General features: G+C 42.3%; 1 protein-coding gene across 5 annotated transcripts in view; it reads right to left on the bottom strand.

Moving 5' to 3' along the window:
- LOC118622623 (mitochondrial intermediate peptidase) overlaps window positions 1–25,854 on the bottom strand; it is a 176,240-nt gene that overhangs the window by 105,138 nt on the left and 45,248 nt on the right. For 4 of the 5 annotated variants that reach the window (XM_036250048.1, XM_036250044.1, XM_036250045.1 and 1 more), the window contains exons 10-14: window positions 24,798–24,850; window positions 8,530–8,683; window positions 6,706–6,783; window positions 4,260–4,464; window positions 2,446–2,555 (exon numbers count right to left, since the gene is read on the bottom strand). In XM_036250048.1, the coding sequence (XP_036105941.1) occupies window positions 2,446–2,555; window positions 4,260–4,464; window positions 6,706–6,783; window positions 8,530–8,683; window positions 24,798–24,850 (600 nt within the window). The remainder of the gene's footprint in view (window positions 1–2,445; window positions 2,556–4,259; window positions 4,465–6,705; window positions 6,784–8,529; window positions 8,684–24,797; window positions 24,851–25,854) is intronic. The other variant, XM_036250047.1, reaches the window with a different exon arrangement.

Here is a 25,854-nt window from a genome sequence, read left to right as displayed (position 1 = left end):
GTCCTGCTTTGAAAGGGTCATGGTACTCTTTTGCAGTCACCCTTACCTATGTGTGTCCTACTCGTAGCCTGTGGTCAGATCCCTCAAAAATCCAAGCTTCTCAGATAGCTTCTTTCTCAGTGATGATGATGGTTTCTTGAGATGCTTCCTACTTTTCTTTCGTGGGCAATTTTGAACCTCCTTGTGCTCCAACAATGACCTCTGCACCAGTTACTCCCACATCTACAGTGAACATTTGAGTCTGAATTGCAGACAGTACTACTCACGGCCTCATGGACAGCAATGATGACCACAAATATATCCAAAAAAAGAACCGTTTCCTACCTCAAACTTGGCTCTCTTCCAGAATTCTCTGTTCAGGGAACCTCCATGGACTCCCCCCCCCCCCCCCCCGGTATCTAACTAGCCCCAAGTCATTCCAATTAAGTTTCAAATAGCCCTTGAATTCTGCTTCTCCTGGCCAACACTGTCAGTGCCTTGGTTCTGGCCCTGGTTATTCTTGACTACATGCTTGCCTGCCTTCACTCACACCCTGCTACGGGCTGAGCAAAGCCACATGTTCAAAGGCGGCATCCAGGGGAGCTGTCAGCCAAGGCCAATGAAAAAGTGGGTTGGGGCAGAGCTGTATGACACCAGTGGCCAGAAGGAGTCAACAATCCCGAGGGGAAGTGACTGCAAAGCCCAGGATCAATAATGCTGAGAAAAATCACTGCAGTCCAAAGGTCATCTAGTAAATGAGCTGGGATAAAAGGTGCGTAGGGCACAAGGTGTGCAGACTGGGAGCACGTTCTAAAAACAAGAGCACGCCAGTGTCTTTGTTCAGTGTCCCCCTTTCCCCCTCCTGCTCTTGCCATACCCAGCGTCTTGCCAATGTCTGTGATTATCAGACCGCTGCACGGGCTTGTCCTTCTGGCTAGAAAACCTTGTTCTCGGTTCTGCCCTACTGCCCCTAAGGTTTAAGGCTGTAGTGAGCACTGGAATTTTGTCTCACTTATTTTTGGCTGTTTGGATGCTGAGAACAGTAACTGGTACATGATAAAAATTCAGCATTTTATGACTGAAGGACCTATATGTGTCCTTAGTGTTTCCTCAACAAATATATTTTTTTTAATGAGCTGGATGAGGGCAGCTAAGAGCTGACTGGCAAACTGCCCTTCTACATATCTTTTTGAGACCTCGCTCCTCCAGGACTTCCTACACAAAGCTTCTTCAGCGGTGACCTGGGCTCTCCCTCGTGGTCCCGTGCACTGTGCGTGCGGCTCAGGTCAACAGGCCGCATTCTCTACTACCCTGAGGGTGGGCAGGGAAGCAGTTACAAGAGGAGGAATTTAAGTAGGTCTTCCTAATCATTCCCAAATTCCAAAATGTGGTGCCACGGATGGACAACGCTGTTATTTGATGGGTTATGTGCATCTGTTATTGGCTGAGTCTATAATTTACAGAGTAATTTTTTGCAGGTCAAGAGACAGGTAGCTAACTGGATCACAAATATTTCAATTTGGTCACCTAATAACTGAAACAGATTATGATAAAGACTAACTCAGATTAATTATCCAGAAACTCATACATTATTCTATAGTTGACAATAATGGTCAGATTTAAACAAAAATTGGCTTGGGCCCTTCTCTTTCTGATTCCATTCGATCCTTCATTTAACTCCTTTTGGTGCTTTGTTATGTGCTCAGACGCTGAGGATTCAAAGATGAATATAATTTTACACCTGAACTCAGGGAGGTACAATCTGAGGGAGAAGTCACTAGCTAATATAATATTTTATAATCAAAGGTCTGAGAGGAGGGAAAAAATATATTTTCCAAAGTATGCATGGGCAGTAAACCGCACAATGTTAATAGTTATATTTACATTAACTTACTGTAAAGTATTTCTCACTTTAACCCTACTTTACAGAATTGTAATATATTTAAGATTGCAATGCATTATTTAAATCTAAAACTCAATATTAAGGAGTCCAAAGACTCTCAGCACATAGATGCTAGGCATGCTGGGAAAAATGGCAATGCAGTTCTGTGTTACAAAACACCAAAAAATTCAGACCACGACAAAAATGCTCAAAAGCATGAAGGAAAGAAGGAAGAGGACGTGTTTGAAGTGAGGCAGGCGTGAAGGCCGCTCCTCCTGAGAGCCAGTCCCGCTGGGACACGGGAGCGAGTGCTCTCGGGAAATGGCCATGGAGGACCACGCGGGATGTCACCTGCACAGAATTGCGGGCAAGTGTCTGTCAATACATTATATGCTGTGATTTTGGTTCCACAGGCCAGCGCCCCCTCCCGGCCTCCCACAAAGGACACGAGAATCAGAGAAGCAAACAAACGAACAGAACGCAGCCGGTGGCAGAGCCGCGAAGCAGCGCGGAGTTCAACTCACTCAGCGGGCCACAGACAGCGACCACAGCGCAAAGGGCTGCGCTGCAAGTCAGTCCCCTACCTGCCCGGTTTTGTAGTGTCTGGCAAACTGGTTTACTACTCGATAGTCATTTGCAAAGTACTCCATCAGAATAGAAGGAACCTCGGCAAAATCAGTGGGGCACCTGGTCCCTAAAAGGGGGGGAGGGATTGGCAAGAATAAAATCAACATATTTACTTTTCTTTTTATGTATCCTTTTAAAATTTTTATTTGTACTTCTGATGAACTATGATAAGCTTTAATTCATTAAATCAATATTTTATTTCTATAAAATTATTGCACATATTTGCAGAAAAGTTTATTATAATCCTATATATTTTCCTGTATATCAAAAGTAAAACAAAATATTTGCACAGCTGGATAAAACACCTTGTGAAGCAGTGACGCAAACCCTTTGCAAACAAGCCTGTGTTCAGCTATGCTGGGCTGTGCATGAAACGCAGGTGAAACATTCTGGCAGTTCATATAGCACTGGTATTTAATGCACTGAATTCCACCACCAAATGCTTTTATCCTTCATTTCTTTTAAAAGAATTTCCTTTTGCCCAGCTAATGTGGCTCAGTGGTTGAGTGTTGACCCATGCACCAAGAGGTTGCCAGTTCGATTCCCGGTCAGGGCACATGCCCAGGTTGTGGGCCCAATCCCCAATGGGGGGCCTGCAGGAGGTAGCCAGTCGATGTTCTCTCTTATTGATGTTTCTATCTCCCTCTCCCTTCCTCTCTCTTTAAAATCAATACAGAAAAACATTTGAAGAAAAAAAAGAATTTTCTTTTATCCATTGATTGCTTCTTGTAACAAAGTCAATCCTCAGTGCTGAAGGATTGACTTCACACACACACACACACACACACATGTATAAGTATATCTATATCTATACATGTGTATATATATTTTTTTCGTTAGTCCTCACCCAAGGATATCTTTTCCACTGACTTTTAGAGAGAGTTTGGGGGTGGGGGAGACACTGATGTAAAAGAGATACATCAATTGGTTGCTTCCTGCATGTGCCCCACCAGGGCCAGGGATGAACCTGCAACCCAGGTATGTGTCCTTGACTTGGAACCCATGAATCTTCAGTGCGATGGTGGATGCTCTAACCACTGAACCACACTGGCCAGGACCAGAAAAGTAATATTTTAAACTCAAAATTACTTAAAGCAACAAATCCTAAGAGAACTTTTTTTTGGTGACATTTTATAATTCTTTCCGGCCCATCTACAATCTTTTCAAATATCTTCTCCTCCCTCCAAACACAGTGTATATAAAAGCTAGTTAATAAAAACTGAATATGAACAATTTACCAGGTGGGCTAAGGTCGACCATATCTGACAGTGAGCTTAAGATTTAGACATGGGACACTAAGAGGAAAGGCTATAGTATCATCAGATATGGTCACACATCAGCATGAAAAACTGTAATTTTATACAGGGGGAAAGTACAAGAAAAATAAAAAGTAATGTATCACTTTTTCAACATGCTGTAATATGCTTTCTAACTGAGTTTGCATAAAAAGAAGCAACATTCATTCACTTACGTGGTGCTAGGTTCTAAGACACAGATTTATTCACAAGAACATGGGGCCACAACTTAAACTTAAGAAAGAACAGCACAAACGTAAAACGGTGCAAGCTTGGGGAGAAACGCTTCCAAGGAAGCAAAAACTGTAGGAGGATGGGCTGCACCACAACGCAGGGACAGGATGAGGCGAACTCCTGATAGACGACCACGGGACAATAGTAAACGATTGGTTTTCCTAAACAAAAAACTGTTTTTCTATTTCTTGTAAGATGTTAGTTTTTGAAGACTTAAATAAAAGACCCTCATTGTGGCTCACCAGTGACATGTTGGTAACGAGTCCGTCCCAGCATCGAATGCATCGCATGTCCCATTTCATGGAAAAGATTCTCCATCATCCCAGGAGTCAACAGAGTTGGTGAATTCCTTGAGGAAGGGGGGAGATTCAGCATAAGAACTACAACTGGGAGCTGATAGTCTCCATCTTCCTTTAATCTGCCTCCACGAATAGTAAAATGGCAATCCTTGAAAAATCAGAAAACATAATATAAGAAAGTATTAGGTAATCTAAAGAATAAAACAGTCTTAATCAACATAAAATTATATAAAAATGTGTTCTGAGTTCAAATTTTAACTTAATTCTATTCTTATTCTATTTACTTAGCTATAAGTTTTTTCAACTGTTTTTATTTTGCTGAAATTTTATTTTTAAAAAACATCAATAATACATTGAACTTATGTTATCTGATTCATTTGCTCCACAACTATGCACTGAGCGGTGCTGCACCACATGCTGGAAATGCTGTCATCAGAGCTCCACCTCACCCGAGCTGTTCACGAGCAAACAGGCAGCGCAGGCGGCGAGCGACTCAGGGAAGGACACTCTTTGTTGAGCCCTTCAGTGAAGTAGGAGACACTTTCCAGACCCATTGTCTCTGTCACTTGAAAGTGATCAGCTCTAAACGCTCACAAAGCAAGGGATCTGAGGTATCTTTTCTGTAACAGGCTGAGATTCACTAACATTTTATCACTTATTCTTCACAATACCTGATGAGGCAAGAACCTCGTCTTTCAGGTCAGAACACTGAAATGAGTCTTGGAAATGTTGTCATGTATCCCAGGACACTCAGCTAGGCTTCCTGCGTCTCAGATCTGAACCCAGGTGGACTGCTGGGAGCCGGAGTTCTTCATCACTAACCCAGACTCTTCCAGCCATTCAAGCAAGGAGGAGGGACACAGGACTCAGAGTCTGATGACCTCGATTCTGGTCCCGCCTTCCACACCTGCTGGGCAAATCATCTTGGAAAACGGTTTGCCTCCACGAGCTTCCTCTCCACCTTGTCCGATCCCAGGGCAGTTGCCCAGATTTCATAAGCTCACATCTATCAAAATGCTTTGAAATTGTGAATCACTATTCAAATATAAGTAGCATTATTTCTGTTATAACTTATAACCTGAACTCTTAACATTTCCCATCAAACTGGCCGGAACTGCTGGAGGTGACTGAGCTACCAGCACACAGCTGGTGATGGGATGGCCTTCGAGTGCTTCGCAAGGGGACCTGGGGGTGGTGAGGTTTCCACAGAAACACAGCAGTCCCCCACCTGCAGTTTCACTTTCCATGATTTCAGTTAGCGGTGGACAACCACGGTCCAAACATTAAGTAAAAAGTTCCAGAAATAAGCTATTCATAAGATTCCAACTGCATGCTGTTCTGAGTAACACGATGGAACTGCTCACGCACCGCTCCTCCCTCCCGGACGCGCACCACTCCTTGTCTGGCGCCCCCCGCTGCACACACTGCCCACCTGCTAGCCACTCAGCAGCCCTCAGTCACCAGTCAGTTATCAGAGGGAGAGGCTACCGTCGCTTAAGTTGTATTACAGTATATTATTACAGTATATTATCACGATTATTGTTATTAATAGTTACCGTTAATCTCTTACAATGAATTAAACTTTACCATCGGTATGTATGTACAGGACAAAACAGAAAAACAGGGTTTGGCACTATATTTGGTTTCAGGCATCCATTGGGGTCTTGGAACGTATCCTCCACAGGTAAGGGGAAACTACTGCCTCTTCTACAATTTTAAACTAAGTCCATTACCAAGCATGGAAAGTGGGTAAGAGCTGGGGCTCTAGTCAGAATATCTGGGTTCAAACCTAGCATTTCTGTGTAACTCAGGGCAACTAACTGAAATCTCTGGACTCAGTTTCCTCATAATGTTAATGTCTAGTTCAAAAGGGTGAGGTGAGCTGTAATTATCATCATCATTGCCATGATCCAGACAGATGGCAACATATAAAGATACATGTAATGGTTTTCACAGTGTCAGTTTTTAAATGCTAATTTTAAACGTGTATATTTAGTAACTATAATTAATGCCTGTTAAATATTAGAAAACTACAAAAAAGATATAATGTTCACATTAATATAAATTAACTGCTGATCACTTTTTTTTAAAGGATTTATTTATTTTATTTTTTATCCTCACCTGAGGACATTTTTGCGTTTATCTTCAGATAGAGCGGGAGGGCAAGAGGGAGGAAGAGAGAAACATCGATGTGAGAGAGACACATCGAGTGGTTGCCACCCACACCACCCCAACTGAGGCCGGGGACAAACTGCAGCCGAGGTACGTGCCCTTAGCGGAAACCTAACTCGGGACTCTCCGGTCCGCAGGCTGATGCTCTAACCGCTGAGCCAAACTGGCCAGGGCAACTGCTGATCACTTTTAAAGAGACCAGATTACCAAGTATCACCTGATGCGGCTTGTCTGCTCGCTGAAGAAAGTCACAGTAAATGTACCCCAGCAATCCTTCGGATTCATGAACCACAGCCTAGAAAACACAAATTTAATTCAGTAGTGAATGAGCCCATCAGAAACTCTATGAGTGTAAAAACATCCCCAACACAAGAATCTATACAAAGTGAGGCAAAAGTAGGCTTACAGTTGTGAGAACATGAAACAGAACTTACTCTTGTGTTATTATTTATTAGTTACTGCATTATTTTCCATATGAACTGTAAACCTACATTTGTGCCCCTCTGTATATAAATCATGCACAGCTACAAATATAGACATTTTATTACTTTCTATATTACATATTATCTCGAGATAAATTCTATTTTCTCTTCATCTCTTGGATGATTTTGATTTGGGAATTCTGCCCAGGAGAGGAAACTTGCTGTTGGGGCTGTTCCTCGGGACTGCCGGTTCCGTGACCTCCATCCACCCAGCACAGCCCCTCAGTCACAAACCATCAGAAGGGTTGGGGATGAGTGTTGCCTTGACAGTTTTAGTAGCAAAATTATTTCTCCTTCAAATCGTAGAATGTAATGATACATGTCCATACAAATTACAACCCTTGAACACCGAAATAACAAAACACAACTGCTGCCTTCACCTGACGAGCAGTAAAATCTTATTCATGCCCTTACCCCAGACCGAGCCGAGGCCAGAGGCACAGCGCCTCGGAGGGGCTCACCCACTCCTCTCCTTCTCGCCTTCGTCGTCTTTTCACAACTTGAGGATTCTGCCAAAGAGAACCTCCGTTTTGTGCTTTAAAACTTCCTGCAAGCACGTATTCATTAACTGAACAAACACGGTTAGCACCTACCGGGTGCCAGGACTGTTCACGGTGTTCGGGACAGAGCCGCGAACAGAATGCAAACGGTCTTGCCCAGATGGGGCTCGATCCTGCAGTGCCCTTTGCACTCTGACCTTTCACTCTTGTTGCCAGCTTTTCTCTTCACGCTCCCTTTGCATTTTACCTCTCTCACTTTTGAAGCACATCGCACACTGACAGAGCCATGCTCAGGTCATCAGTACAGTGGTACCAGGTGCTCCCATTCATTCTACGCGCTCAGTCCGCCACCCCACTGGTTCCATGTCCACAGAACACAGCCAAGGGACCATGAGACAGTTTTCGTTTCTTGAAATATAGTGTGACTAGAGCATTGTGTGGTAAGCATGTAAACAACACATTAAACCCCACAACAACACAAAGTCAATAAATCTTCAACTCCTTATCAGGAAAAAATAACAACAAAAGCATCCACCCCTCAGACAAAGTGGCCCTAACAGGAGATGAGTGGACCCCAGGCTTGACGTTATTATGGGACAAAACATGGGACAGAAATTAATTCCTGATGCAAACTGAGCTCCTACAGAACAGGAAGAGACTGGGAGGGAAGAAAGGGGACCAACGCAATGGACTTGGGCATTAACCAAACGGGCCCTTAGCATGGCAGGAGCGTAAAAAAGTAATGACAAATTTTCCTTTAATCACAACTTCTCAACATATGAATATTCAACTTCCTAGAAGGTTCCTAAAAATTTTTATTTTTCAAAGAACAAACTCTGCTGTTACATGCTTACATTAATTTCCGGCACCAACTGATTTCAGAAGACAACGTTTCTTTCATACAGTGCCCTGAATCAGAAGTGGTCATTCAGGTTTTCTGAGAAACAGGAATAAGGTGACACCTGCTCCACCAGGCAAAACTAGCTGAACGATGAGAGTGCTGCAAACTCAGTCACTACGCCCAGAGGAGGCCACAACCCCCCCGTGACGGGAGCTCACCAGTTTGCGGACGTCGTCACACCACACCTCTCCTTTCGCAGTCTGCTCTGCGTACAACGAAACCCCGAACAGTTCATTAAATAAGATACTAAGGCCTTCCATGCACGCTCCAAGGGAGAAAAATGGACAGTATAAACTGGGCTCGATATTATACCTAAGAGAAAGAAGAAAGTTTAAAAAACATTATAATTCAATTTCTTAAGGTAAATTCAGAGAGCTTTTCATTTAAAATTTAAGAATCACAGCAACTCTTTAAAAAAGATTAAAGTATAAAGGTATGTTTTTATTTTTTGAGGGAATTTCAGACTCAGTTTTCTTCAGAAAAAAGTAGTCCTTGCTAATCGAAGTAAGTGACACTGGTAATTAAGATCATTCCCTCATCTTCAGTCCTTTCGGGTTAGTCTTCTACTGACTCAGCTACGCAGTCTGTCTATCTCAACTAACCACGTCACACACAATTCTTATTTTATACATATACATACTTATAGACAAAATTTGAACAGTTTGAGCTATAATAGTAAACCTCACTTTATGAAATGTGTTCTAGTCTAAACAACTGTGACTTAAATCACATAAATGTCACACAGACACAAAGCCCGAGGCATAGAAAATGAACTTCAAGTTCACACCTGGTGAAATATTTATTAATGGAAAATCTCTGTAACATAAACAATTAAATTCCACTTCCTGTGTTCTGTAGTTATACATCTAAAGGACACTTTACTGACAGAGCTAATTACTTTTCATCCAAAACCAACTTTTTAATGCACTGTTCCAAGTCAACCAAGCTCATCCAGAGCATGTGAATCAATATTCATTTCAGAGTAAAACTTTGTAACCAGAGCCAGAAAGAACAGCTCTAGAATGATAGTAGGTACTTAATCTATTTCCATTTTATGTGATTAACAAAATATATACATATAGTGAGTGAGCATAAACTGCACCATAAATGAAATTTTGGCTATAAAAATCCACATATTTACAACTTAGTGTATGGTCATTTTTAAAACAATATAAACAGAATCTCAATGAGGACAGAGACGCCAGTGGTCCCAAGCCGTAATCATTGATTTATTCACACGTGCTCATCGACAAACCAGCTGGGCGCCGGAGGGAAGGAGTGGAGGAGTCTGTCTCCGAGGAGCTCACAGGAAAGGGGGCAGCGGAGAGAGTGGACCCACTGTGTCCGGGGCCTCGAGCGGCAGGGAGGTGCCCGACAGACACCTGGCGGAGTGAGTGAGCAGCAGGGCAGCAAAGCAACATGACGACCCTCTGTGGCTGAGGGCAGGCACAGTGGGAGCACAGAAAGACACGAAGGACCAGGAGTCTGCAGGCAGGGTGCGAAGAGGGATGGAGGGAGAAGAAGAAGGGAATTCCAGGGAGAAGCAACAATGTGACAATATGAAGGCAGGAAAGAGCCTGGTAACTTCTAGGAACCAGGTGCTTAAACATGAAGTTCATAATGCAGGAGACAGACGGGAAAAGAGGGAGTGGGGACGGAGCACAGGGGCCGGGTCCAGACAGCCGAGGACCTGGGACCCCAGCCCAGGGCCTGGGATTCTAGAGTGCAGGCTATGGTCTCTCAACTGTTTGATTATGTGCCCCTATCAATAAAATACTTTTTGAGTAGTCAACCTAAATATAAACGTTTATAAATCATAAACAATAGGACGTGTTACTATTCTACTACATTTCAAAACAGACATATTTATAAAGTAACATAAAGAAAGATTTAGCAATCTCTAATATTGAATGTCCACATCGTAAGGGGTCGCTCCCACGCCGGGAGACTGCCGCTCCAGGCAGGAGAGAACAGGATGCTTCTGGCACTGAGCTGGCCGCGGTGCACACAGCAGGGGCAGGCAGGGTGGTGGCCGACTCCCAGGACAGCCGCGTCGTGGGCTCGTGGGTGTGGGGGCGGACTTGGATTTGTTTTCCTTTTAGATGAAAAAGTATCAGGACTGCGCGAATGACGAATTTGAGGGCGAGTGAGCAAGAACAGTCTAGAAGCAGGCTTCTGCCTTGAACAAATGGGTGGACAGTCACAGTCATTTAATCTGAGCAGTGAAAACAGAAGGGAGTATGGGCGTGTCTGTGGGAGAAGAAAGCAGAGTGTGATGCGACTGAGGGGGAAGAATGGCAGGTTCACAGAACGGACTCAGGGGAGATGCTGACTCTGGGGTGCCCATCAAAGGTCGGCCGCGCAGGGCAGCACAGCTGGAGAGCCCTGCCCTTCAGGAGGGAGCCAGAGCTGTAGAAAGAGGTCGGGTCATCAGGGGAAGGGGTGTGGCTGGAAGAGGGGTAGGAACAAGCCCCTGAACTTCCAAATGAAGGGTGGAAAGGAAGACTGAAAGGAAAAGTTAGAGCTGTCAAGGGAATCCAAAGAAAGGATTATCCCGGAAGTGGGAGAAAATGCATTGTAAAGAAGGACACAACTGTGGCCTCTGATTTCTGGTTCGGCATGTAAGGAGCCTGGAAAACATTCCTCTAGTCCAACAAAAAGTGAAAAGCGGAACTGAGTGAAAATCGTGAACTCTTCAGAGAACTGGGGTCACAGAGAAAAATTACAGCCCCACCCCACCAAATTGAAAAAAACATGCAGGCAGATTCAGAGAATTATAATTCACAATGTTCTCCAGTGAAGACAAATCTGATAGCTAAACCGATAAAAACTCCAGGGAGACCCAATTTAAGGGGGGATCCCCACACTCTCATGAGTTTTACCTCAAGGAGCCCCACCAGGCTCTCACAATGAAGATCAAGGAAAACTCCCCCATATTTCCAGCCAGGGAAGGGAAGCGTAGCTGTTTGAAGCACAGCGGAGCATTCTCTTACCTTGGCAAGGCCTGCCCTCAGAATCTCTCTTACCAGAGCCTAACCTACCGTGGGGGGGGGGGGGGGGCATATCCAGAGAGCTTTTAGACATCCTGTCTCATCAAAGCAAGGAGGGGAACTTAAAAGTACTTATGAAGAGTCACAGCAAAGTCCAGCCGGTATGGCTCACTGGTTGAGCACTGACCCATGCACCAAGAGGTCACTGGTTCGATTCCCAGTCAGAACAAATGCCCAGGTTGTGGGCCTGATCCCCACTGGGGGCCATGAAGGAGGTGACCAATCTATGTTCTTTCTCATCGATGTTTCTCTCTCTCTCTCCTTCTCACTTCCTCTCTCTCTAAAATCAATAAAGAAAAAATAAAGTCACAGCCAAGGGGCACAGGCTCATTAACAGACTGAGACCTAATGACAGGACTATCGAATGCATCTCCTCTCCAACATGTCACCACATCATTAGGGCTCTTATAAAATAACAGGGAAATACAGCAGAAAAAACTGCATGTCTTAGACCATATTTAACTATAAGTCTCCAGAGAAACCCAAAGACAAGAGGAGACAAAAAGGTTTAGCTTCCAAAACCATAGCTACTGTAAAAAGTAAACACAGCCTAATCCCTAGCCAGATAAACACAGAACCGCACACCAAAGCCCTATTTATCTCAGTCCCTTTTACCTAGTACAACACGTATAACTTTCAACAAAGAATTTCAAATCATGCTAAAAGATGAAAACTCAGTTTAAGGAGATATAACAAGCAACAGAACCAGATGAAGATATGTAAAAAATGTTCAAATGATCACATTTGGAATTTGAAACAACTATGATTAATATGCCAAGAGCTCAAAAGTAATAAGTAGAAAATACACAAGAATACATGGGTAATGTAAGGAGATGGAAACTTAAAAAAAAAAGACTCAAAAAGGAAATGCTAGAAATCAAAAACACTGTAACAGAAATGAAGGTCTCTGATGGGCTCATCAACAGACTGGATACAGCCGAGAGAACAATGAGTGAGTTTGAAGAAATGTCAACAGAAACTTGCCAAACTAAAATGCAAAGAGGGGGGGAAAAAAAAAGAAGAAGAAAAGACAGAACACCCAAAGAATTGTGGGGTAATTACAAAGGTGTAATGTACATGCAATGGCAATACCAGAGGAGAAGAGAGAAAGAAACAAGAAATATTTGGAGTAATGATGGCTGAAAACTTTCCAAGTTAAAGACAAATACCAATCCACAGATCCAGGAGGGCCGAAGAACACTGAGCAGGAAAACAACAAAAACAAACCCACCCACATAGGCATATATTATATTTAAGCTGCAGAAAATAAAAAAACAGAAACAACACAAAAATCTTCAGAGTCCAGGAAAAACATCTCCCCTACAGAGGAGCAAGGGTAAAAATACCTTGAGACTCCTCTTCCGAAACCACGCAAGCAAGAAGAATGTGAGTGAAATACCTCAACCTAGGATTCTGTATCCAACAAAATCGTGCTTTGAAAGTGAATAAAGGCTTTCTTAGACAAACAAAAATTGAGGGAATATTACACTAGCAGCTCTGACTTGCGAGGAATGTTAAAAAGTTCTTCAGGAAGAAGAAAAATGACAGTAGGCAGAAACCTGGATCTACATAAAGAGCGTTGAACTTGGAATAAATGAAGATAGAAAAATAGTTTTTATTTATTTTAGAATAATTGAGCAGACAATAGTTTGTTCAAAATAATAACAGCAACAATGTATTAAGTGATTATAGCTCATGGAAAGTAAAACGCATGACAGAAATGTTATGAGGGACTGAAAATGGGTATTTGCACTAACCGTGAAGCAGTGAAATATTATATGAAAGTGAACTTAGGTTATTTGAAAATGTGTATTGTAAACTGTAGGGCAACTGCTTTATTTTATTATATTTTTCCATTGATTAAAAAAAAATTTTTTTTTCTTTATTGATTTTTTAGAGAGAGAAACATCGATGAGAGAGAACATCGATTGGCCACCTCTTGCATGCCCCCCACTGAGGATTTGGCCCATAACCTGGGCATGTGCCCTGACAGGGGATTGAACTGGCGACCTCTTGGTGCATGGGTCACCACTCAACCACTGAGCCACAGCGGCTGGGCTTTTGTTCAGTTTAGACTAAGGTACAGTAGTCTTCCCGTAACTGAGGTTTCAGTTACCTGTGGCTGCAGTCTGAAAACATTAAATGGAAAATGACAAACAATTTATAAGTTTTAAATTGTGCACTGTTCTGAGTAGCATGATGCAATCGTGAGCTGCCCGGCTGTCCTGCTGCGGCCAGGACGCGCCCCCGTGTCTCCAGGCTGCACGTGCTCCCGCCCTGCGGTCACTGCGCAGCCATTATCAGAGCAACTGTCTGCAGTGTAGACGCGTGTGTTTAGGAACCTTTATTTCACTTAGTAACAGCCCCAAAGCCATTCACATAGCTGTTACTACGTATATTGTTATAACTGTTTTATTTTATTATTAGTTATTGTTGTTTATCTCTTAGTGTGACTAATTTACAAATTAAAATTTATCATAGGTATATATATACAGGAAAACATAGTAAACACAGGGTTTGCTATTATCCACGATTTCAGGCATCTACAAGGGGCATCTTGGAATGTATCCCCTTTGGATAAGAAGGGGCTAATATACTGAAGTCATTTTTCACAAACATCTGTTACAAGGTAAAGTACTAGAGGAAGCTCTCTTACTTGTATCTCTCATTCTTATTCATGTTTCCAAAAATGCTTTCATGAGTAAGAGAAGAGAGGGGAGCTACTGGTAATGTTTGGGGCATCAGATCCCCGAGTCCCACACTGAAGGCTGCATAATGGCAAAGAGGATTGAGACGCACCCCTTGGGGGGGGGGTGTGGAACTAAAGGGGGAGTGAACTAAAGGGAGGGTGGAGAACAGGAAGTTGAGAGTATGTACTGAAGGAAACATTTTAGGAAACAGGAAATGGTAAGCAATATCAAAAACTACAGAGGTTAGGGTTATTGAGAACTAAAATAAATTACTAAAATTTATGATTGGCAGGTGGCTGATAACTTGGAAAGACTAGTCTGAGAGACTTATAGGCTATAATTCAGACTACGGTGATCAGAAAGAAGAAGGATCCAGACTACTGTTGGGGAAGGTTTGGTAAGAAAAAAATGAGAGAGGACTACAATCTGTCCAAGGGTCATGGCAGGGGTCATTATTTGTGTTTTAAGATAAGGGGTATCTTAGCTCCTTTGCAGGAAAAGGAGAAGACGTTAACAGAAAAGAAGAGATTAATGATACATTATAGAGTTGATGAAGCAAGACCGTAATGGTTTGAGACAATAGTATAGTTGCTTAGTGCTTTGTAAGTGCAAAACACTTTCACATCAAGAATCTTTCATATTGCTTAATAAGTCTGAGAGGCAGATAGCGCGTGAATTATTACTTAATTTTACTTGAGGAAGCTGAGGCTCAACGAGGCTCACAGCAGTGCAAAGTAGTCTAGAAGAAAGAGCCCTGCATGAAATTAAACATCCTGGCTCTCTCTCTTACTGGTGCTGTGCTTTGAACAAGTTATTTGGCCTGCTGGGGCCTCAATTTTCTCACTAGGAAAAGAGGATAATACTTCCCAGGCTCCACTCATGATCAGATAAATGCATACAAGGAAGCTGGCACGGCGCCTGGAGAAAAGTGGGCACTCCATAAATTACAGCAACTCCGCCAAGAAGCTGGAGTCCACGCAGCGGATGCTCACCAATCACCTACTGTGAGCCTGATGGCTCCTGTGGACACTGGAACCAGGAAGAATGGTTCGCCAGTGATAAGGGACTTAAGCGCGGGCACAAAGGACTGAGGAACAATGGTGAGGCTGTGGTTGATCCCACTGCCAGGAGGTTGAGGACAAGAATGTAAGGATCAGGGAGAGCTACAAGCAGGAGGGGCTCGGGGTGGACACTGAAAGATGAGTTCCCTGGTCGAGGGGGATGGGCACTCTAGAAGAAAGCACCAGCAAAGCCTCCGGGGCATTAAAGCAAATAGGACGTACAAGCTCCATCAAGCTCAGATTGCCTTATACCTTACTCAGCCACTTCAAAAGCAAGAAAGATCACATACACCTGCGTGCTTCTCCACGCCCTCGGTGACTCTCACAGATGAGAGGTAAATTCCATTCCTGAACAGCCAGAATGGAAAAAGGTTCAGAGAGGCTGCAAGAGATTCAAAAGTCTGAAGCAATGGCCAGCAGCTACACTGCGGTCTGAGGAACAGTCCCTTAGGACATGCCAGTCAGGAGGCTGCCGGGCCCTGGGCCCCCTGCCCTTTAAACTCAGCGGGCACCTTCGACACAATGTGAAAGAATACACAGGATGCTTCAGTGGTAACCGGTCACTGCCCCACAAGGATGCTAGCTGAGGGCCACCCAAGCTCAGGACATGGCCTCCTTGCCCAGTCAGAGCCGAGTGCAGGGACAATCCTTCACCCCTGTGCTCCCGAGCAAAGGCCTGGGCCTGCAGCGACAGCACCAGGATCCTCCAAGTTTGCCGGTGAATCCTGCCAGCAGCTCCTCGTCCACAACTTATTTGCACAGACACTACCTATAAAAACATTACCCTCCATCATCTAGAGAACCCAAAACAACAGAAAAGCACTCAGCACATCAGAGCCACAGGCCAACATGAACAGTAACGTGTAAGTGTATTTTTAGGACTTAGTTTCATCGCTATCCCTCTCATTGCCTCAAACTTAGTTTCAAAAGAGTTTCACTACCATTTTTTGTAAAACGTTCTACTAATTTGAATCTGCAAATAAGAATCATTTGATTACTCTCCCTCAGAAAGAAATAGGAAGAAAATTACTGTTATCCACCATTGTTGCCAAATGAAGTTTTAAAAATGCTCTGCTATTTGTTTTGGTAAAAAATATACTACATATAGGTTTACAAATTTTCAATGTCAAAGAAATTGATGTATTTTAATCAACATGTATAAATTAGGTCTTTTTTATTAAGAACAGTAGAATTTAGCAATATTTCAAAGTCCTCATCAGGAATACTAATTCATTGAAATTAGTACAGAAATAGTCAATGAAAGATTTTCATGTAAAGAATTCTTCATTTGTTGTAATTCAAGATTTTTAAAAAAGCAATGTACCACTGTATTTATGAAGCACACTCTGTGAATCAGACTTATATTTCATCCTCTGGTGCATTTGGAATTGAGGTAAAGAAAGAACTTGGACACTACTTCCAAAAATCTTGGCATTGAACTTAGTGAAAATATAAAACATAATTAAGTCCAGTCAGTGACTGCAGTTGGAACTGCAGACACCAGCCTTATCCTAGTCACTCGGTAAGTTACAGCATGTGCCCCGACGGTAGACGCTGGCGGAGCCCACTGGGGAACGCAAGGCCGGCCCGTGGGTCAGAGAAAACACAGACCTGAAATAGCAGCATATGTAACAACACTGTCAGAGAAACTATTTTTAACTTTATCAAAATAAAATGAAAAAGAATGTTTTTGGCATCAGGAATGATATCTAAGCATGATTATAATGTGATAGTTGGGTGGCATTTTGAAATGTTTAGTCAGGAAAATCACAGGGAAAGCTACCAATATATCTGGTTAACTAAAGGTAAGGAAACATTAAGGTAATTGAATGATGCTAGAAGCCTGTTTACCTTTCCAGTAATTTCTAATAATTTTTTTTCCCTTTATTGATTTTAGAGGGAGAGAAAGGGAGAGGGAGAGAGAGAACATCGACTGGCCGTCTTCTGCATGCCCCCCACTGGGGATCGGGCCCACAACCCGGGCATGTGCCCTGACCAAGACTCGAACCGGCTACTTCTTCGTGCATGGGTTGACGCTCAACCACTAAGCCACAGCGCCGGGACTCTAGTAATTTCGTTGAACTGAAAATAAAGATCTTTTGTCCTCTCAGTTTAGTAAAAAATCAGCCTTTGTCAGTTTAGTTCTGTCTTGACCTCTGAATTCAGAGGCAAGACCTCTCCACTCCAATGCCCTGGTAATGAGAAAATAACTTTCCTAACAGTCAGATAAGTTGCACAGTTCGCCAGGAACTGGAGGTAACGTAAATCAGGACTAAAGTTCACAAACACAGTTTCATCACCACCCTAGAGAAGCAGGCCAGGGAGCCAGCAGGCGGACTTCAGGGGGAAGGATCCTGCCACCAACCACACTGACTGGCACTGGGTTCCAGACCCTCGTCACGGAGACTCAGGCCCAATCTCAGCATGGCAGTGAGACCCCTCCTTAGAACAGGACCTCACTGAGCCTTTGGATTCTAGCAGCATGTGAAATTAAATAGCCAGGGCTGAAACACAATGGTGAAACAGAATAACCAAAAATAATGAAGGGGGGGGGGATAACATCGGTTTACAGAAATTATGGGAATAGAGGAACCAGCAAAATGACACCACAAGAAAGCAACCAGATAAATCACAGAGGTTTGGAAATTCTGCAGGAAAAACAGCCTGGTCTCTTCAACTGGTTGGCGACATTAAAGAGAGGGGTGGAGCAGGGGAATGCGGTGTGGAAGCAGCCCCAGAAAAGAGGCTCAGAAGACGAAAACGGCAAACAAATGTGTAGGCTCTGTTTTGATCTTGGTTCCAAAAAGCCCACTGGAAAAAAACAGATTTGATACTATCAGGGAAATATGAATATAGACTGGATATTAGATGACGCCAACAAATCACTGTGAACTTAATTAGGTAATAACGATACTGGAGTTATGTAAGAAAATATCCATATTTTTACAGATACATAATATTTAAGAGATGACATGAGGTCTAGGATGTACTTTAAAATAGTAATAGGAAGGAAGGAAGAAGTAAAAGGAAAAGACAAAAATAATAAAGCAAATTTGGCAAATACTGATAAATGTTGTATCTGAGAGATGAATATATGAAGGTTACTTATATTGTTCAATTTCTGTTTATTCTGAAAGTTTTCATAATAAAGGTTATTTTTATAATTGAAAACATCAAGCTCACTACACACATCACTTGCCTCTTGTACATGCCCCGACCAGGGATCAAACCCGCAATCTAGGCTTGTGCCCTAACTGGGAATTGAACCTGCAACCTTTTGGTGTATGGGAGACACTCCAACCAACTGAGCCACTTGGTCAGAGCAGAAGGCTATTCTTTTGAAATGCCACAATGTCATCCTTCCGTGAGAGTTCAATGTGTTCTGAATAGTTTGAGACACACAACATTCCTGTTGCATTATGTGAATGCTCTTGAGATTCTGAGACTATACCTAAGCAGGGAATGGACAATACTGAATTCTACTTCCCAATGATATCTTTATACAAAATAGTACACAAAAAATATATGATTCACTGAAGGTTATTATTGACAGAAAGGAAATAAAGTCTCCAAGCATTAAAAACAAGAATCACGTACAGGAAGGAGACATTGAACAACTTTAAATGGTTACTCTGGGGCAAAGGCAGGAGGGTTGCTGTGAACAGGGACAGAAACCAATGAAAATTTCTCAGTGTGAATACCCTTAATGTGCCTCTGATTTTTTGAACCATGTTAAATGTATTGCCTATTCAAAAACAAAATTAAATTAAATTATTTTTTTTAATCCTCAACCAAGGATATGTTTCTATTGATTTTAAAGGAGAAGAAGGAAGAGAGAAAGACATTGATCAGCCACACCAGGGACTGAAGCTAGACCTAGGTATGTGCCCTGACTGGGGATTGAACCCACAACCTTTTGATGTATGGATGATGTTCTCATCAACTGAGCCAACCAGCTAGGGCAAAAAATTTAAAATTTAATTTTTAATAAAAAAACTCAATATATTTTTATACTTAGAAGACTCACTTTTACTTTTCCATGAAGACTCTCCCACTGTAACCTGACAAAGAAAAATCAGCTGCTCTGTAAGATTTCCATCAAGTCTCTTATGTGACTATTTTTCAGCATCGACCTTCGCAGTTTTATTTATTTAAAAAAATTTTTGTTTTCTTTATTGATGTTAGAGAGAGAGGAAGTGAGGAGAGATAGAAACATCAATGAGAGAGAACATCGAATGGCCGCCTCCCGCATGCCCCCCAATGGGGATCGGGCCCCAACCTGGGCATGTGCCCTGACTGGGGATCGAACCAGTGACCTCTTGGTGCATGGGTCTACGCTCAACCACTGAGCCACACTGGCCGGATGACCTTTGGCAGTTTTAAAGCACATTATTTTTTTTGTCTTACTTCTAATAGGTTCCTTCTTTTCTTTAGGCAGATATCTAGTAAATCTGAAATAAATCTGAAATATTTAACATAAAGCAAAAGAAGTCCTTGGGATTAACTTTAAAAATGTTCAAATCAAGGAAAGCCCTCCCATTTTTTGTTTGTGTCAAACCACATCTTTAAGTGTTTAGTTGAAAGCAGAGGAATTTAATTAACAAGGGTTTAGAAATCTTCGCTTTGTGCCATTCTTCTAACCTCAAGCCCAAACTATTTTTCCTTCCTTTTCTCATCCATTACCTGCTTCTCAGCTACGCATGTCAATCAAAATTACTGAAACCTCAAACCAATCTTAATCATTTACCTTTTAAGCTACTTAAAAGAGATGTTTTAAACACCCTCAATTCTTTTTTAAAATATATTTTTTATTGCTGAAAGCATTACAGATGTCCCCTATTTTCCCTAAGCCCCCAATTCTTACAATCCCTTCTCAAGCATCTCTGCACCCCTTGTTCTGGTTTTTTTACTGAGTTAGTAGTAAAATAAAGAGACCAGTATTGAAACTTTAATTAAATAAAGTCCCTAGTGCATATCAGGTAGGTTCCCAGAATAGCTGGTGATTTCTTACTCAAAGAACCAACAAGCCCGATGGAAACGTGTCAACCAATGAACATTACGAAGACCTCCAGAGGGACATACTGTTTTCAACAAATCTGATAGATGAAAAACATCATTCATAAAAATATATTCTTTTAACAAAAGTGTATCACTGCATTGCTTTTTAAAAAATTTTTTCTTTATTGATTTTAGAGACAGAGAGGGAGAAGGAGAGAGAGAAACATCGATGAAAGAGAAGAACATCGATTGGCCGCCTCCTGCATACCCCACACTGAGGATCGATCCCACAACCTGGGCATGTGCCCTGATTGGGAATCGAACTGATGACCCTTTGGTGCATGGGTCGGTGCTCAACCACTGAGTCACACCAGCCAGGCTGGATTGCTTTTAATAAGAATTTCCAATCACTGGTTTAGACACAGGCTTAAACAATGGCTATTCACTGTTCAATCCAAGAAGAAATATACTTGCCAAAAAGGACTCCCTGTAGTTACCTGGGCTCAAATTCATAATCAGAGTCTAACAGCCATTGTTTACAGGGTATGCTCATGCACAGGGGAGAAGCACAGATGGCTGCCAAGCCTCCTGCACTGTCTTCCTATGCATGAGCCACACTTTATAAAGGAGTTCCTGGACCACATTTTAACCAATGGGCTAAGACCTGCCCCATGCACAGGTATATCCTCATCTGCATCTTTACAGACCAAATCCATAATGACCAATCAGGATACATGATTCCAACCAATTAGGGCAGTGCTAGTTGGGGCAAACTGTGCAAATTCGGACTCTTCATTTGCATAAAAATGGATCAGTCTGAGACCAGCACAGGCACTTTGTTTGAGGGGGAGGGGAGCATACTTTTGGAGGCTGTTTCCCAGGTTTGCAAACTGTTCACCTGAATAAAGTTTCTCCTTTTACCTCACCCCAGATTCAGGACTCCTGTTGACATTGGATCAGCTGCAGCAACCTTTTGTTGACACAACCAATATGTATTTACTGAGAGCCCAAAGTGTGTATTCCACATTTAACTGCAAACAGACAAACTTTGTTCTTAAGAGCTTTAAGATGTGGTTGAGAAGACACATTCAACAGAGTGACAGGAGGAACAGTCAGGTCGTGTGTGGCACCAGGCTGCAAGCGTGGTGGAGGCAGGAGCTGCACAGGCCCGTTCAGGCCTACAGGCTTCGTGCACTCTTGGCAAATGTCACAGGTGAGCCAGGGGAGAAGGGCCAAGAGCACCTCAGCAGCCACCACAGAGAGGGACCTGGGTGCAAGCAGGGAGTTTGCTTTGGCTTAGGTAAACTGCGGAGGAAGAGAAGTTGTGGGAGAGAACGGGAAGGGCAGGCTCTACCCAACAGTTAACTGTGGGTGTTGATGCAGTTATTGGTAAAGAAGAGGGGGCTGTGACCAGACAGATCTAGAAGGCTTTGAGTGACAACTCCACTTGTAGTTTGAAGGCAGACGCGATCCCACAACAGGGAAGGGTCCAAGAGGGAGCTGTCCTGTCAGCGCACAGGGGTCCTCCACGCTGGACACAGGGATGCTGGGAAACACTGGCAAGATGGGCTTCCCTGATTCAGTATCCTTAGTTATCATCTAACACTTTTCTGAGGAGCATTCAATAACTTATTTGATATATTCATTACATTTTAGATTAATATTTCCTTAGAGAAGGTTTAAGGGAAAACTGACTCTTCCTTCAAAAGATTTTTGAGAACACTGAAAAAGCATCTTTTAGAGTGGACCATTCTTTAGAAGAATATCCCGATGGCCAAATCCATATAATGTTATTTTAATACTAACATACAAACATTATTTCACTTAATCCTGACTTGTGAAGGAGGGACTACAATAACCCTCACTTTACAGGCAGCCTTGCTAAGAGACTTAACGAGGATAAATGACTTTCTAAAGACTGAGTGCAGCCCCTTTGGTGGCCAGACTGGCGCAGGTCCCTCTGACTCAGGAGTCATGCTCCTGGCCACATGACCCTGCTGCCTCAGGGGTTCCCATTCTTTCCAGTGGCTCATTCAGACAATAAAAACCCATTTCTGTGGTTGGTGTACAGTGGGGAGAACTCCCAGCTTATTTGGGGGCTCAGGGATTTTATGTCAGCAACATAAAGACTTTCCAATGTTGTCTTTTGGTAGAAATGGAGAAAAGGGAGTCACTACCCTTTATTCAATAGTTTTTGTTTAAGGTCACTATTGAACTGCACAGGGATCTTATACCCCTACTTAATGCATCTCCTTTAAATTCCAATTGGTTATATCTTTTCCAATCTTCCAATATTCATATGCAATTTCCATATAATCACCATGTGGGCATGCTATACTTAAAGAATACAGGTAAGTGACAAAAAGATCACTTAAATTTAAGGCTATGACATTAGTTAAAATAGTAAGTGGAGGGGGACATGATGTGGACAAATTACCACATAAAAATCACAGTAGCAAAAAATTAAAAAGAAACAAATACATTGAACATGTTACTTTTCAATGTCAAAAACCAAACAAAATATATAAATATGGAAAGCATTAAGAAAACAATGTTTTCCCTGGCTGGGTTGGCTCATCGGTTAGAGCGTTGGCCTGCAAACCAAAGAGTCACGGGTTCGATTCCGGTCAAGGGCACATACCTCAGTTGCGGTTTGTCCCCGGCCTGGTTGGGGTCATGTGGGAGGCCACTGGTCGATGTGTTCCTCTCACATCAATGGTTCTCACTCTCTCCCTCCCTCCCATTCTATCTGAAGATAAATTGGGAAAAAAAGAAAAAGAAAACAATGTTTACTATTCCTTTATGCTACATCTCAATAAGCCAACCAACCAAGCCAATCTTTCTTTGAAAGAATTTAAAAGAAGAAATTATATTTTTATGCAACTATAGGGAGCAGGATCTGAAGTTTTGCAGCCATAAAACACATTAGTGAAAAATACCTTATGTTAAGCTATAATACATTTAAGTACTCACTGTTCACCATAATAAAATTATTACAGATTTTTTTTTTTTTAATCCTCACCGGAGGACATTTTTCAATATTTTGTTGAGATAGAGTGGGAGGAAGAGAGAGAGAGAAACATCGACGTGAAAGGGACACATCGAGTGGCTGCCACCCACACGACCCAACCATGGCCGGGGACAAACTGCAACCGAGGTACATGCCCTTAGCGGGAACCGAACCCGCGTCTCTCTGGACCGCAGGCCGATGCTCTAACCGCTGAACCACACCGGCCAGGGGTACAGATTTTTAATTACCATTTATGTGCTTTCTTAGAGAAGATGACATGCTGAACTTGCAATCCAAGTATAAAAAATAGTTGATGAAATATTAGTACTGGTTATGAGACAGTTTGCTTAGTCAAAAAACTGATCTGGGGAACAGAGATATAATGAAGAAGCCACAGAGGGGAAAACAGTAAAACTGAAGTGTGAGGACTTTTCAGCACATTGAAGTTAAAGCACGTCTTCCTGCTGGTGCAGAAAAGAACATAAAAAGTTACTGTTTTCTGTTTGTGACAAACGCTAGAGAAATCATTCAAATAAAGTCTAATTTTAGTGAGGTACTTAGTATTTGATGTTTAAATAATACATGTAACAAAACATTTTAAAGTTTAATATCAATCAAATAAATATATTACCATGAGATAGGCCAACATGCTTTAATGAAGAAAAAGACCCAAAACCTTTTTCTCCCATTACCGAAATCAATCTTAACTCTTCGTTAAACTACATACCTCAAAAATTAACTGTAAGAGAAAAATGCCGGCTTTGGCCAGGTGACACATGGGCTGGAGTGCCGCTCAATGCACCAAAGGCTTCGGGGTCAATCCCAGATCAGGGAACATACCTACATTTCGGGTTTGATGCATAAGGGATGTTTCTCACACTGATGTCTCTCTCTCTCTCCTTCTTCCTCTCTCTCTAAAATCAATAAAACCCCTCAGGAGAGGATTGAAAAAAAAGAAAAAAGAAAAATGTTAATGATTTGTTAAAAGGCAGGATTCTTAGTTTTTAAAAATTCCTACTGTGCATGTAAAGTTGCTTGGGACAAAGCCAGAGGAATACCTCAATCAACTTACGTTTCCTGAGTCTTTATTTCATTTATAGCCTTCCAGATCTACCAATAACGTGCTGACAGTGTTCAAATAAAAATGAGAAAACATCAGACAATCACACAGCATCATGCCAAATATTACTTTATTCCTTCACTGGTTTCACAAATAATTGCTGAGCAGCTACCCTCAACCAGAAAGGGGGTACAACAAGGGTTCAAGCAAATCCCCGCCCCCCAAATGCTCAGTCTAGAGAGAGAACATGGAAGCGACACACAGGAAGGGAGAGGCCAGACTCAGAAGTACGGGCAGGTATTCAAAGTCCTAAACAAGGAAATGACATAAGCCGTGGAAAGGTTGTGGGCACGGGGTACAGCAGCACACGACAACTGAGAGCACAGCTTCGTCATTCAAATGAAAGAATGTGGGCAGGTGCTGACCATGTCAGAAGAGGGACCAAACTTGAGAAGACAGAGGTTTGTAATGTGGGCAACTGAGTAAGGAAAGTAGTTGCATAATTAATGTGCAAAGTGCTCAATAAATATTAATTTGTTTCTTATAAAAAAACTTACCTTTCTGCACGAATCACACCACTGTAGTAGGGGGGGTCCCAAGGCATTAATTCCTACAATGAAAAACTTCACTGTTATGAAAATTATTGACTACTTCACAATTTTTATCAAAAATTTAGCTAGTTCATAAAATGTAAACTTGCTCTATCAGTAAACTTCTATAAAACCCTAAAAATTAATGACTTGGCAGGAAATACCTGCCTCTCTATTTTAACTTTCCTGTAATCAAGGAGTGTAGAGAGGTAGAAGTAAGGCATAATCTGGGGAAAAGGTAAACAAATGTCATTCTAAATGTAAACTAATAAAAGTCAATATCAATAGATTAAATTAGCCATGCTAAAATTTCTCCCAAAATGTAACCCATGTATTAATCCATAAAACATAATGCAGGTGAGATTAGTGTACTAAAGGTAAGATTAGGTTCTTTCTAAACCTAAGCAAGAAGCTTAGGGTGGATCCCAAAAGTGAAAGCAACATTTTAAAATGTAACTAAAGCAGAATTAACTCTAATCTTGGCAAAGAAAATATGTCATAGAGAAATACCGTAGTAACAGCTGTCTTGACAACTGGTGCAGAACAAGGGGGAAGAAAAGCTGAATGCCCAAAGGACCATCCTCCCCACAAACTGTCCAGCTGACCAGAGTGTTTAAGAGACAAGCCTGCAAAGTCACACTGCCTGGGTTCAAGTCTTTGGTCCACACTAGGTTTAAGGCCTGGAAAAGTGATTTCTGCGGAAGGATGCTTTCCATTTCCTAAGTGACCTGCTCTCACCCAGACTGGTGCCTGAGCCCGCCTCCTGCGCCTCCCCCCCTCCTCCTCTGGCACACCCGGGCCTCCTCGGGCTCCCTGACCACACAGGGCAGCCTCCTGCCAAGGTCTGCGCTTCCTCTCTCTCAGAATGCCCTCCTCCGTAGTGTCTCCATGGTGTGCTCCTCACTTCTTCCAAGATTCTGCTCAAGTGTCCTCTTGCTGACCAATACATATAAAATAGCAACCTCCACCCCCTTTTCTCTGCATTATTTTCCCTATAGCCTTTATTTATCACCTTTATTAAAAA

The sequence above is a fragment of the Molossus molossus genome, unplaced genomic scaffold (assembly GCF_014108415.1).
Source record: "Molossus molossus isolate mMolMol1 unplaced genomic scaffold, mMolMol1.p scaffold_m16_p_9, whole genome shotgun sequence".
Lineage (NCBI taxonomy): Eukaryota > Metazoa > Chordata > Mammalia > Chiroptera > Molossidae > Molossus > Molossus molossus.
The sequence above is the reverse complement of the archived record's forward strand: the minus strand, read 5'-3'. Positions and strand labels throughout refer to the sequence as shown.